Below are 14,669 nucleotides of genomic sequence, written 5' to 3'. Positions count from 1 at the left end.
GAGATTGATAGGTATCTGAGTAGCCAGGGCATCAAAGGTTATGGTGAGAAGGTGGGGCAGTGGGACTAAATAGGATAAAATGGATCAGCTCATGATAAAATGGTGGAGCAGACTCGATGGGCCGAATGGCCTACTTTGTCTTATGGCCTTATGGTCTAATGCAGAGCAAACTGGCATATGAACACAGTGCTTACAGACACTGTACAAGCAGTGAATTTACAACAGCAACTCATTCTGCAGCCTGGCCTGACATAAATGGATTCACTGAGAGAGCCTGCGTTATCAGGATTAGAGTCTCTCACTCACTGCAGCCCTTCAAGAGTCTGAATAGCCATGATAAAAACGTACAGTACTGTACGACGTCAATGGATGGAGAAACAGATTTAGTGTTTCAGGCTAACAGCCTATTTTTATTTCAGACCAAGCATCTGATTACATTTGGTTTGTAAAGCTGTGCCCTGTGGCTTCTGTCTGAGGTTTGAATTAAGCATTCTGTACACATTCTATTAAGCAAATTCAGGTCTACATCTCACTCCAGTGTTGCAACAACAGAATGTTCATCTCACAAACTTTGACAGAACTTCTATAGATGCACACAGAAGCGCAGTGGTTAGCGTAGCGCTTTACGGCTCAGGTTCAATTCCCTCCGCTGCCTGTAAGGAGTTTTGCGTTCTCCCTGTGGCTGTGTGGGTTTCCTCCGGGTGCTCTGGTTTCCTCCCACATTCCAAGGACGTACCGGTTGGTAGGTTAATTGGTCATTGTAAATTGTCCCGTGATTAGACTAGGGTCAAAGTGGTGGTTGCCAGGCAACATGGCCCTAAGGGCCGGAAGGGCCTATTCTGCACTGTATCTCAATAAACAAGTAAATATTCTGACTGGTTACATCTCAGCCTAGGATGGAAACACTAATGCCCGGGAACGGAAAAGCCTACAAGAGTGACAGATGTAGCCCAGTCCATCACAGGCAAAGCCTTCTCCACCACTGAGCACATCTGCAAGGAGCTGCAGGAAAGCACCGGGGACTCCCACAATCCTGGTCATACTCTCTTCTGGCTACTTCCAGGAGCCTTAGGTCCCACACCACCAGGTTCAGGAACAGTTATTACCCCTCAACCATCAGGCCCCTGGATCATTGAGGACAACTTCACTCACCTCAACTCTGAACTGACTCCACAACCTGCAGACTCACTTTCAAGGACTCTTCAACTCATGTTCTCATTATTTATTCATTTACACAATTTGTCTCCTTTTGCACATTGGTTGTTAGTCCTTGTTTATGTATGCCTTTTCCTAGATTCTGTTGTGCTTATTTTCTTTAAACGCGTGCAAGAAGATTAATCTCATGGTCACAGATACGCACTTTGATAATGAACTTAGCTTGACCTTGCACAGCGACCTTCATCTAAGGCCAAGTGGCTAGCTCACAAGGCAATAATCAGCAGAACAACAATAGTCCGAAAGCTGGAGAGGAATAAGAAAACTGGATACTGCTCTGCACAGTCTAAAGGAATTTACCTCAAATCAATCAATCGTCTACATTATTTTCTGGCCCATTTATTGTATCATTCATCTACATTAAATCTGTGGATAATTTTGAACTTCTTGAAAGATTTTAAAATTCACATTTAGGAAGAACTCAATTAACTGAAAGAATTTGATTTGATTTGCACCACAAGACAAAGGAGTGGAGTTAAAGGCCATTTGGCCCATTGAGTCCATTCTGCCAATCCATGACGGCTGATTATTTGTATTTTTTGCAGCACTTTCAACGCAATCAAATACCCGAAAACAGCAAGGTAGGCATTGGTTATGACCAGAGGGTACAGCCCCAGATCAGAAGGATGTCCATTTAGAACAGAGATGAGGAGGAATTTCTTTAGCCAGAGGGTATTGGATCTGTGGAATTCACTGCTACTGACATGTGCGGAGGCCAGATCATTGGGTATATTTAAAGTGGAGATTGATTAATCAGGGTGTCAAAGGTTACAGGGAGAAGGCAGGGGAATGGGGTTGAGAGGGATGATAAATCAGACATTATGGAACGTTGGTGCAGACTCAATGGCCCAAATGGTCTAATTCTGCTCCTATGTCTAATGGCCGTAAAGAAAAGAACGTAAATGAAGAAATACAGAGTTATTTCATCGGTGAGACTTATTTTCCCCAATAATTGACAGGAAAGGTCCAGACTAAAATCATCAACCATGGAGAACCTACAGATTGCTCATTAAGGTTAAAGAATGTAGTTTGAAAATACACACAGACTACTGAACAACCTCATTTATCTGTGAAATTCCCCGCTCTGTACAGTGATAAAGGGGGCCTTGCAGGCAGAGGTAAATTTTAATAAGGTCACCAGACTTCAAACCTGTCTGTTAGTTGCTAATATTGCTATCAACTAGAGCTTGACAGAGACTGCGTTAATGTTTTTCTGAGCTGAAGTTGTCCTTTTAGTCCAATTTTACTGAATTCTATCAAAAAATATATTAGAATAAAGGGTTAATGGCCAGATTCGTAGCAGTGTCGAGGAACAGAGGGATCTTGGGGTTCATGTCTATAAGACCCTCAAAGTTGCCATGCAAGTTGATAGAGTGGTTAAGGAGGAGAATGGTGTGTTGGCCTTCATGAGTCAGGGGATTGAGTTTAAGAGCCGTGAGGTAAAGTTGAGGCTCTATAAAAACCTGGTCAGACCACACTTGGAGTATTGGGTTCAGTTTTAGGAATAATGTGGAAGCTTTAGAGAGGCTGCACAGGCAGTTTACCAGGATGCTACCTGGATTAGAGAGCGTTTCTTCATGAGGATAGGTTGAGCAAGCTCGGCTTTTCACTTTGGAGCGGAGGAGGGTGAGAGCTGATTTGATAGAGGTGTACAAGGTGTCCGAGTGGACGGCCAGAGACTTCATCCCAGGGCAGAAATGGCCATTACGAGGCGGCATGAATTTAAGGTGATTGGAGAAAAATGTCAGGAGGATGTCAAAGGCAAGTGCTTTTTTTCATATATACACAGAGAGTGGCCGGTCGGTGTGTGGAATGCACTGCCAGGGATGGTGGTAGAGGCAGGCTCTTAGGCAGATGGATGATAGAGAACATGGAGGGCTACGTGGGAGGGAGGAGTTAGACTTTTTCTTGGACTGGGTTGAAAGGTTGACACAACATGGTGAGCTAAATGGCCTTTTCTGTACTATACAGTTTGTCCCATGTTCTAAATATTGGAAAGAATCTATCAAACAATTCAATATGCATCCAGTGCGGTCCATGTTTGAAAAGACTACAAAAATCATGTGTATTAACAACTCATACACCCAAGCCTGGATGTTAATCGCTTTTGCAATTACTTATCCCTTCACAGATAGATCTATTTTTCCTGTTTACTATTGGACTAATGAGGCTTCAATTACAAGGCATTTGCCCAACAGCCCTGTTTAAAAGCCAAGACACATTTCAGAAACTGAAAGATCATCATGTTGATAAATTCCTTTACGATTGCTTTCACTATCTAAAGAGGCCAACTTTCTTCAAAACATGATGCAAAGATTTAGCATTTAACTTCATTCAGATATGTTCTACTATTCAAGTTGTTTAACATAGAACACAGAACCCTACAGCACAGTGACCCACAATGTTATGTTGTCCTTTTAAATCACTCTGTTAAAAAAAAATCTATCTCTGACATCCCCTCATACTTTCCTCCAATCACCTTAAAATTATGCCCTCTCATATTAGCCATTTTCACCCTGGGAAAAGGGCATTGCAGTCTACTCTATTCATACTTCTTACCATCTTGTACACCTCTATCACTTCATCTTTCATCCCCCTACACTCCAAAGAGAAAAGCCCAAGCTTACTTAACCTCTCCTCATAAAACATGCTCTCTAATCCAGGCAACAACTTGGTAAACCTCCTCTGCAGCCTCTCTAAAGCTTCCACATCCTTCCTATAATGACGCAACCAGAAATCAACATTATACTCCAGGTTGTTTTATTATTGCAACTCTTTGGAACACTGCACAGAACTATCCAAGTACTGTTCTGACGTGGCAACAGTGTGAGAGAGCAGGGTGGTGACATTTGTATCAATCAGGATAGAAATGAAGCAAGCATTCATTTAGACATGAGGGATACTGGAGCAACACAGACAAAATGCTGGAAGAACTCTGCAGGTCAGGCAGCATCTATGGAACTCAATAAACAGTCGACATTTCGGACCAAGACCCTTCATCAGAATATATATGTATATTAGTATGAGCTGCCAGATATGATATTTAAGAGTCTTTTAAATAAGGCATTATAAGGTGTTGGCGTGTGGCCAAGTGGTTAAGGTGTTTGTCAAGTGATTTGAAGGTTGCTAGTTTGAGCCTTGGCTGAGGCAGCATGTTGTGTCCTTGAGCAAGGCACTTAACCACACATTGCTCTGTGACAATACTGGTGCCAAGCTGTATGGGTCCTAATGCCCTTCCCTTGGACAGCATCAGTGACGTGGAGAGGGGAGACTTGCAGCATGGGCAACTGCTAGTCTTCCATACAACCTTGCCCAGGCCTGCGCCCTGGAAACTTTCCAAGGAGCAAATCCATGGTCTCATGAGACTAACAGATACCTATATATAAATAAGGCATGAATGTGCCATCACAGGCAAAACACACCATCTACAGTGAGCACTGCCACAAGAAAGCAGCACCCCAGCATTCAGGCCTTGCTCTCTTCTCATTGCTGCCATCAGGATCCCACAGAGCCTCAGATCCCACAGCACCAGGTTCAGAAACAGTTATTACCCTTCAACCATCAGACACCTGAACCAGAGTGGGTAAGTTTACTCACCTCAACACTGGACTAATTCCACAACCTACAACCCGTGTTCTCAGTATTACCACAGCTACCGTCAGGAAGGAGGTACAGGAGCGTGAAGGCACACAGGAACAGCTTCTTCCCCTCTGCCATCCGATTTCTGAATGGACATTGAACCCATGAACACTACCTCACTACTTCTTTATTTCTTTTCAGCACTACTTATTTAACTATTTTATTTATATATAAACCTGATTCTGATTAATTATTTACTTTTATTTGCATATTGGTTATTTGACAGTTTTTAATAAATTATGTATAGTTTTCATAAATTCTACTGTATTTCTCTATTTTCCAGTAAATGCCTGCAAGGAAAATGAATCTCAGGGTAGTATACGGTGACAATGCTCCTCATACATTATGTCCTTCATTTTTAGGATCATTCGTGTGAAACTCCTCAGGACTCTTTCCAAGGTTAGTATATTCTTCCTTAGCTACAAGTCCTAAAATTACTCACAATATTCCAAATGACAGCGGGCCAACACTATACAGCATTGCATCCTTGTTTTTAAAGATAAAAGATTAGCTTTATTTGTCACACATACATAGACACATAGAGTGAAATGCGTTGTTTGCATCTTCAAGGAGCGATGCCTCCAGAAGGCAGCGTCCATCATTAAGGACCCACGTCACCCAGGTCATGCCTTGTTCTCATTGCTACCATCAGGGAGAAGGTACAGAAGCCTGAAGGAGTGTGTACACACAACTTACTAGAATTCACAGTTTTTAGTTTCAGTTATTATGTGCTGCATTGTACTTTTGCCACAAAGACAAGAAATTTCACGACACGCCGACATATTCTGGTTCTGGAATCAAATCGCTGATTGTGCTGGGGTCAACCTGTGTTTGTCGCCACGGTTCCGGCGCTAACAGAGCACGCCCACAACGTAGCATAACCCTTCGTCCTCCGGGCGTGGGGAAATCCATGAGGTCGCGGAGAGAGCAGGAATTGAACCACTGGCACTGTGTTGCATTATTCTAAGCTACTGAGACTAAAGATCACACATAGAGGGGGAAAATGTGAAACTGTCCATTGGGGCGAAAAATTTAAGAATAAATGTGTGTGGGAGGAATCTGGAACGCCACGTGGTCACGGGGAAAACGCACAAGCTCCTCAGAGAGAGCGCCAGAAATCGAAGCCCGATCAGTGATCGCTGACGCTACAACACGCTGCCCTTTTTTAACGAATGCAAACTTTATATTTGCCTTACTTGCACCTGACTCATGCAGCAAGTTAAACTTTAAGGGAATCCTGAACTCTGTTCCCAACACCCTTGGCACCTCCGATTTCCGATGGCTCTCCCCACTTACAAAATAGGCTGCATCCTTGCCACTATGAAAGGAATTCACACATCAGGTTCGCAAAGCAAAACAAAACAACCAAGTAGTGCTCAAGTGACGTGTAAAAACTCAAGTCTACTGACTTCTCACTCCTCGGCAGCTCCCTCTGTGAATTCCTCTCACAGGCATCCGTCTGTCTTCCTTCCTCCCTGCTCACACCGATTCTCAGAGCTACAACCAACGCTCCAAACACACCCCTCGGCTCGAACGCTAATGAGGATCAGGCAGCCCCGAACTGTGTGCTTATCCTGCTTGGCTGCACACGGAGACCTCACCAGGTTCCCAGGGGAAGAGAAGAGGAGAAGCTATTTATAATGAATTGTGCACCATCAACTTTGGCACTGAGTCAATAACTTTATATTAAGAATCTGTTTCAGAGGCCAGGACTCTGTACTGTGCCTGTTTAGTAGGCCACACTCCATGGAGTTAATCAGTCACGGCTAGATTTCATAAAGACGGCAATCTTCTTCTGGAAACTGATCCCAATTACTCTGGCTCATGGTTTCAGACATTTAACTTTCAGTCAGCACTTAAAATCACATTATCAGGTCATCTCATGATTGGAGGTTTATGTACAGAAGCCAACTGCACTAAGCCTTCAATAATCTAACACCAGAGATGCAAGTGATTCTGCTGATACTGGAAATGCAGGGCAACACACACAAGTTGCTGGAGGTCAGGCAGCAACTATGGAAATCAATAAACAGACGATGTTTTGATGTACACATGACGAATAAAGCTCATCTTTAGATCTTTACCTTTATTAATACCTTGTTTCTCAGTCATGTGTTGCACTGAGGGCAGGAGAGGGTTTCCTGTGAATTTAAAAGGAGAACTCTGGATCCCATCTCCAACTCCAACCACACACCATGCTCTGGATAATGAGTAAACCAGATGTCAAACCATCAACGTTTCTAAACATTCGGATTTTAATGAGAATCAGGTTATCATCACTGACGCATGTCATGAACTTTGTTGTTTTGTGACCAGATTCTGAGCATCTGAATCTGAACAACGTGAGATGTTTAAAGATGTGTGGGGCTAGTAATTTTATTGAGATACAGTGCAGAACAAGCTCTTCCAGCCAGGCTGCCTAGCAATCCCCCGATTTAATCCTAGCCTAATCATGGGACAATTTACAATGAACAATTAGCCTCCCTTCTGGTATGTCTCTGGAAACCGAAGAATCCGGAGGAAACCCGCGTAGTCATGGGGGAGAAGGTACAAACTCCTTACAGGCAATGCTGGGAATTGAACCCTGTGCTGTAGAGTGTTGTGCTAACCACTATGCTGCCCTACCACCACACATAGGTGTCTGGAACACCCTGCTTGGGGAGCCGCTAGAAACGGATACAATAGCGACCGTACGGCACAGTAAATGGCCCTTCCACACACAGTGCCGTGCAACCTATATTAACCTGCTTCATGACGGATCAAACCCTTCCCTCCCACTTAACCCTCCATTTTCATTTCATTCACGTGCCTATCCAAATGTTCCTCAAGTCTCCCGAGTGCATCTGCCTCTGCCACCACCCAGGCAACACATTCCACTCACTCACCATTCTGTGTGTAAAAAACCTTCTGACATTCCCCCCCCGTATGTTCTTCCCTTCACCTTAAGTAAAGGTCCTCTGGTGTTGGCCGATGCCACCCTGGGAAAGAGACGCTGGCAATTCATTCTATGCCTCTTGTACACCTCATCAAAATCACTGGAGGAACATTGTATCATTTTTTAATGCATGCATTTCTAAATGACAATAAACAAGGACTGAGTATCCTCATAATCTAATCTAATCCTCATCCTTCTTCGATCTAAAGAGGCAAAACCCTAGCTCACTCAGCCTGTTTAAGAGACATTTAGACAAGGTAGATGGACAAGCAGGGAACTCAAGCTTGTTTAATGTCTTTTCCAATACCCAAGTGTAAAGGCGTGGGCCCCCAGATCCTCAAGACTTTCTATAAGGGCACCATTTGAGAACATCCTCACTGGCCATATCACCACCTGGTACGGGAACTGCGCCAACCTTGATCACTGGGCACTGTAGAGAGTGGTACGGACAGCCACCGCATCTGTGGATGTGAACATCTCCCCATTGAGAACATTTATAGCAGCAGGTGCAGAAAGAAGGCCTGGTAGATCACTGGGGACACCAGTCATCCCACCCATAAACTGTTTCAGCTGCTTCCGTCTGGCAAACGGTACTGCACCATTAAAGCCACGACCAACCGGCTTTGGGACAGCTTCTTTCTACAACCCATTAGACTTGTAAATTCACAAGTCTGTACATTGCGACGGAGTCATAATGCAAAATTTTTACTCCCTCACGCTGTGGGACGGATGTAAGGTTTAAATAAATTCTATTCTAATTCTAAAACAAAATAATTGTTACTGCGATCTGGAAAAAAGACATAATAAGATAAAAGATAAAGAACACAATAAATATAAATACACAAGATAGCTTAGTACTGTAGATAGATTGGTTGTATGTAAAATGGGGGGATAATAGACTGCATCTTGGTCGGTCAGCACAGAGATTGTGGACTATGCTCTCATCCCTCAGGCAAAGAGACTGTGTAGACACATTTGCACAAGTCTGGAGATAGGCAAGGAGACATTTCAGAGTCAGAACAGGTTTATTATCACTGACAGATGTTGTGAAATTTGTTTTGTGACAGCAGTACAGAGCAATATGTAAATTATTAATTACAATAAGAAATACATCTTAAAAATTAAAATACATTTAAAAAAATGCAAGAGAGCAAATATAGTGAGGTACTATTCATAGATTCGCCAGAAATCAGATGGTGGAGGGGAAGTAGCTGTTCCTGAATCGTTGAGTGTGCATCTTCAGGCTCCTATACTTCTTCCCTGACGATAGCAATGAGCAGAGGGCAAGTTCTGGAAGCCACAAGTTGTCCTTTTGAAGGAAGGTGCAGTGGCGGGAGCAGGTTCACAGTTAACTGCTGGAAAGGAGCAGTCCGTTTTGCATGGCTGCAAGAGGTGGTGCAGAGGGAAGTGTGAAAGACCAGATTGTTCTTTTATAACAGCCAGTACGACAGACAGCTGGGACCAAGCTTAGCTCTGCAAATTCCTGCCCCAGAGTGCTGTACAGACAAAGCTCATTAAAAGCTGCACAGGGCTGCAAACGCAGTCAACTTCTTCATGGGCACCAGCTTCCTCAATAGAGGACATCTTCAAAAGGTGATGCCTTAAAAACGGGGCATCCATTCTTCCGTCACTGAGGACCCCCATCACCCAGAACTTGCCCTCTTCTCACTGCTACCATCAGGAAGGAGGTACAGGAGCCTGAAGATGCACACTCAATGTTTTAGGAAAACTTCTTCCCCTTTGCCATCAGATTTCTGAATGGACATAGAACCCATGGTCACTACCTTACTGGTTTTGCTCTCCTTTTTGCACTCCTTTTGATAAATTTTTTTTCTTATTGTAATTTATAGTGATTTTTATGAATTGTACTGTAGCGCTGCCGCAAAACAAAAGTTTCACGACACGCTTGGGCGCCTCGGCAGTATGGTGGTTAGCATGATGCTATTACAGCTCAGGGATCAGAGTTGGGAGTTCAAATCCAGCATCCTCTGTAAGGAGTCTCCATACGTTCTCCTCCTGACCGCAGTTTCCTCCAGATGCTCCGGTTTCCTCCCACAGTTAGTAGGTTAATTGGTCATCGTAAATTGTCCTGTGATTAAGCTAATGTTAAATACCTGGGTTACTGGGTGGTGCAGCTTATTGGGCCAGAAGGGCTTAATCCACACTGCAGCTCTGAATAAATAAACAAACAAACCTGATTGAGAAATTAAATTGTCCAGCCAACTTCCCCAGGTCCCGCAGCACCAGGTTCACGAACAGTTATTACCTTACAACTATCGGGCTGCTGAACCAGGGTGGATAACTTCCCTTCTGAGGGAGAGTCTAGGACCAGAAGGCACAACCTCAGTATACAGGTCGTCCCTTTTACAACAGAGAAAAGGAGGAACTTCTTTAGCCAGAAGTGGTGAATCTGTGGAATTCATTGCCACAGACGGCAGTGAGGCCAAGTCATTGGGTATATTTAAAGCAGAGATTGATAGGTTCTTGATTAGCAAGGGTGTCAAGATAAACTCACAAGCATGATTCCATGCTCTAGTTATAGTAACAGGGAGAACCCAAAGGAAAACATTTTTACAGGCCTGACAAAGCTCGGGTTTCAATGCCACTTGCTGTCAGCGTTCCACACGGCTTTATTCCAAAGGGCCCTTTTCATTCAGCGGACCACTAACGCACGCACCTATAACAGCGTCTCGGTTACACTGAGAGAAAGGAGGCAGTGTCGGACGACTCTCTGGTGCCTGGGCCAAACAAAGGGGACCTTTGTTACCAGTGGCTGTTTCTATGTTATCGGCAGTGGCCAGGAACAGGGCTGTTAGTTTTTATGAGTCAGAAACACGGGGAGACCATTCGGCCCCATAAGCCGGCTTCAATCACTCACTACGACTCTGAACTGATTCTACAACATACAGACTCACTTTCAAGGAATCTTTACGACTTGTGGTTTCAGTACTATTTTTCTTCATTTTGCACAATGTCTTCTTATGCACGTTGGTTGTTTGTCAGTCTTTATGTATAGTTTTTCATAAATTCTACTGTATTTATTTTCCCATGAATGCTTGCAAGAAAATGAATCCCAAGGTAGTACAGTATTCACGAGTTTTTTTGTACTTAAACAGTCTGCTTACACACACACTCAGTGGCCACCGTCTCAGGTACCTCCTGTAATTAATAAATTGGTCACTGAGTTCATGTCCGTGGTCTTCTGCTGCTGTAGCCCATCCATTTCACGGTTCGACGTGTTGTGTGTTCAGAGATGCTCTTCTGCACACCGCTGTAGTAGCATGTGGTTGTCTGAGTTACTGTCACCTTCCTCAAGGTTCTTATAACCGGGGGTGGTAATGCAGGAACTCCCACTACCTGTTAAATGCTCCCAATGTCATGTGGTTCAAGTAGCCTCTGACAGCCAAGTCCAGCTCCTGGCCTTCACGGGTGGCTTAGCTACTAAGCCCAGCGGAATTATTTCTACTGACGGGAGAAGGGGCAAAGGCGGGTTACTGACACCTTAAAACCAGTCGCTTCAGGCAGGTGGGGCTCGTCAGCCGTGGTTGGCAGCTCATCTAGAAGGAAAACTCTGATCTCAAACCTCCACTGCCTTGCGGCTACTCACGGGGAAGGCTTTAGGAGTAAACCCCGAGGGAAAATTCCGAAGCTGGAGGCCCTAAGGCAGTCCTACAGTGAGTTCAATGAGCACCAGCTTCCCCTGTGACACTGATGGTACCAAACTGTACAGATTTCTGCTGTTCCTTTAGGTTAATCAGATGTGTGGAGAGAGGGAGCTTGCTACATGGGCAACAGCTTGCCCTCCATATCGTACTGCCCAGGCTTGCCTATCTAGACAGCCAGGATGCAACATCCATTGTAAACTCTGACCAACGGAGGCCCTCGACTCACCTTCCTATCCATCTGAATCAGTCCGGCCTTTCTTCTCTGACGTCTGTCATTAACAAGGCATTTTTGCCCACAGAACTGCCACTCACTATATATATATATTTTTGATTTTCACTCCATTCTCTGCAATCTCTAGAGACTGTTGTGTGTGAAACTGCCAGGAGATCAGCAGTTTCTGAGATACTCAAACAACCCTGTCTGGCACCAACAATCACTTCACTGTCAAAGTCACTTAGATCACATTCCTTCCCCATTCTGATGTTTGGTCTGAACAATAACTGAACCTCTAGACCATGGCCGCCGCTTTTATGCATTGATTTGCTGCCACATGATTGTTTAGATATTTGCATTAAAGAGGTGTACACGTATACCTAATTAAGTGGCCACTGAGTGTAATTTTTCATAAATTCTATTGTATCTATTTACCTGTAAATGCCTGAAAGAAAATAAATCTCAAGGTAGTATATTATTATTAGCTTTTTTTGTATCTGCACAGATTATCATCTTTTTCACATTAGTTGTTCATCTGTCTTTGTGCATAGTTTTTCATCTATTTTATTGTATTTCTTTGTTCCTCTGTGAATCAGACAGATGACATACTTTGATAATCAATTTACTTTAAACCACTTAAAGAATAATCAGAGATATAGAGCACAGAAGCTGGCCCAATCCCACAGTCCAAAGGTGATGCATTTGGTAGGTTAATTTGTCATTGTGAATTGTCCTGTGATTAGGATTAAACTTGGGGGTTGCTGCACTGCACTGCGCAGCTCAGAGGGCCAGAAGGGCCTATTCTGCGCTGTATCCCAATAAACAAATAAATCTAATCCATGCTGGCCAAGATACCCAACTAAAATAATCCCATTTGCCCTTGTTTTTGTCCGTATTCTTCCAAACCTCTCCCATCTCTGTACCTATCCAAGTGTTTTTAAAGACTTGTAATTGCACCCACCTCTGTAGCTGATAGGTCATTCCATATGCCCAACACCTTGTTTTGCCAAAGAAAAAAATACCCCTCAGGTTCCCTTTTATATCTTTTTGTCCTCTCACCTCAAACCAGTCCCTCCAGTCGACTCACCACGAATTGAAGGTTGACTATCCATCTCATCTATGCCTCCTCATGATTTTATAAACCTCTATAAGTTTGCCCCTCAGCCTCCTTAACTGCAGGGAAAACAGTGCCCACCTGTCTGGCATCTCGGACAGCTCAAGCCCTTCAGTGCCTGTAGCAGTTCGGGTCACCTCCCTACAGGAAAAACATCAATAAGATTGAAAGGGAGCAGAGAAAATTTACAAGGGTGATGCCAGGACTTAAGAGTTACAGGGAAGGGTTGAATTGGTTAACACTTTATATCCTGAGGTGTTGGAGACTGAAAGGAGATTTCAGAGGCATTTTTGTATATTTTGTAAATTTTGTAAATGCAAGCAAGCATGTGGTAGATGCATTTTTGATTTCAAGATTTAAGAGAAATCTGGATAGGTACATGGATGAGAGGGGTATGGAGGCTTACGATCCAGATGCATGTCAATGGGACTAGGCAGAATAATGGGTCAGCACAAACTAGAAGGGCCAAAGAGCCTGTTTGAACAAATGAGATGAGGAGATTTGCTTGGCTTTGGTGGGATAATGATGGACCGTACCCAGCGACAGCTATATAGGCTACTCGCAAAAAGAACCAGAGCTAAGATGGGAAGATATTGTTTATACAGTGAAAGTGGTGTGAGATAGTTTTTCCCGAAAGAGTAGAGGAAAGTAGATTCAAAGTGAACAAGAGATAGAGTCACATAGCAATAGAGCACAGGTACAGGCCCTTCGGCCCAAATAGTCCATGCCAACCACAGTGCACACCTAATTAGTGTCGATTTCTCGCATTCATCCCATATCCTTTCACACCCTGCTTCTCTGTGGACCTGTGCAAATGTTTCATAAATAATAGTATTGTACGTGCCTCAAGCATTTCCCCTGGCAGCCGCTTCATTTTCTCACCATCCTCTGCCTGTAAAAGTTGCCCCGCAGGTCCCTTTTAAACTTGAAAGGATAAACAGGGAAATAACATGCAACTTGATCTTCTGCACCCAGACTATGTCTTCCATACCCCCCATCTATCTACCATCCAAACTTCTCGTAAATGTTGCAATTGAACTTGCGCCGGCAACTCATACCACACTCTCACCACTCTCTGAGTGAAGGAGCTCCCCCTCAGGTTCCCCTTAAATATTACACCTTTCACCCTAAACCCACAATGTCTCGTTGTAGTTGCACCAGCCTAAGGGGATAAAAACCTGCATGCATTCACCCGGTCTATAATTTTGTATACCTCTAAGAATTCCCCCCATTCTCCTGCACTCCAGGGAATAAAGACACAACCTTTCTCTACGTCCCCCTTCATCCAGCAAGCTGTACACCAAGTCCTCCCAAATTAAATGCATTTGGTAACATTCCAGGGAACGATTCCAGCAAAGAGGGGGAGACAGAAAACTCCACCACATTTCTTGGAAGACTCATTGTAAACAGCATGAATAATGGACTCTTGTTCACCAAGTACAACCTTGTACCAACCCGGACAATGTGAGTTTACCCAGACATTATCGCCACCTAATCCCTGCACAGACTGCAGTTACAGAGATACATTGTATGAAGAAAATGCCACAAAAAAAACCTCCAGTTTTAAACTGCAAGGCCACTTGCTCCCGCCCCTCAATGTATTCGGAAAGATTTGAGTTAAAATTCTTCTGACTACACCATTCTCCAGTGTTCAACCCGTGCTGTTCTCAGTGAACAGGGTACTGATGTTTCACTGATCTGTCCTTAGTGAAGAAACAACAGCTTCTACGTTTGTATTTACAAAGCACCTCCAGTCAGGTAAAATATCCCAGCAGCGTATCAAGACAGGGCACTGTCAGGTCAAAAGAAATCTTTCATAGCCAAACGGTTGGTTAAGTATAGTGAGCATCTTAAAGGAGGAGAGGGGTAAAGGGAATGGCATTTGGC

The 14,669-nt window shown here is 43.8% G+C and overlaps 1 protein-coding gene across 2 annotated transcripts in view; it reads right to left on the bottom strand.

Annotated features, from left to right (window-relative positions):
- LOC134350780 (NHS-like protein 1) overlaps window positions 1–14,669 on the bottom strand; it is a 308,666-nt gene that overhangs the window by 200,681 nt on the left and 93,316 nt on the right. The window contains exon 1 of one of the 2 annotated variants that reach the window (XM_063056465.1): window positions 6,264–6,340. The exons of the other annotated variant lie outside the window; for it this stretch is intronic. Coding sequence (XP_062912535.1) covers window positions 6,264–6,309 — 46 coding nt within the window. The 5' untranslated portion in view covers window positions 6,310–6,340. Of the gene's footprint in view, window positions 1–6,263; window positions 6,341–14,669 lie in introns of those variants that run through there. 2 annotated transcript variants of the gene reach the window in all.

The sequence above is a fragment of the Mobula hypostoma genome, chromosome 8 (genome assembly GCF_963921235.1).
Source record: "Mobula hypostoma chromosome 8, sMobHyp1.1, whole genome shotgun sequence".
NCBI classification, from domain to species: Eukaryota; Metazoa; Chordata; class Chondrichthyes; order Myliobatiformes; family Myliobatidae; genus Mobula; species Mobula hypostoma.
This window is presented reverse-complemented; position numbering and strand designations above follow the sequence as displayed.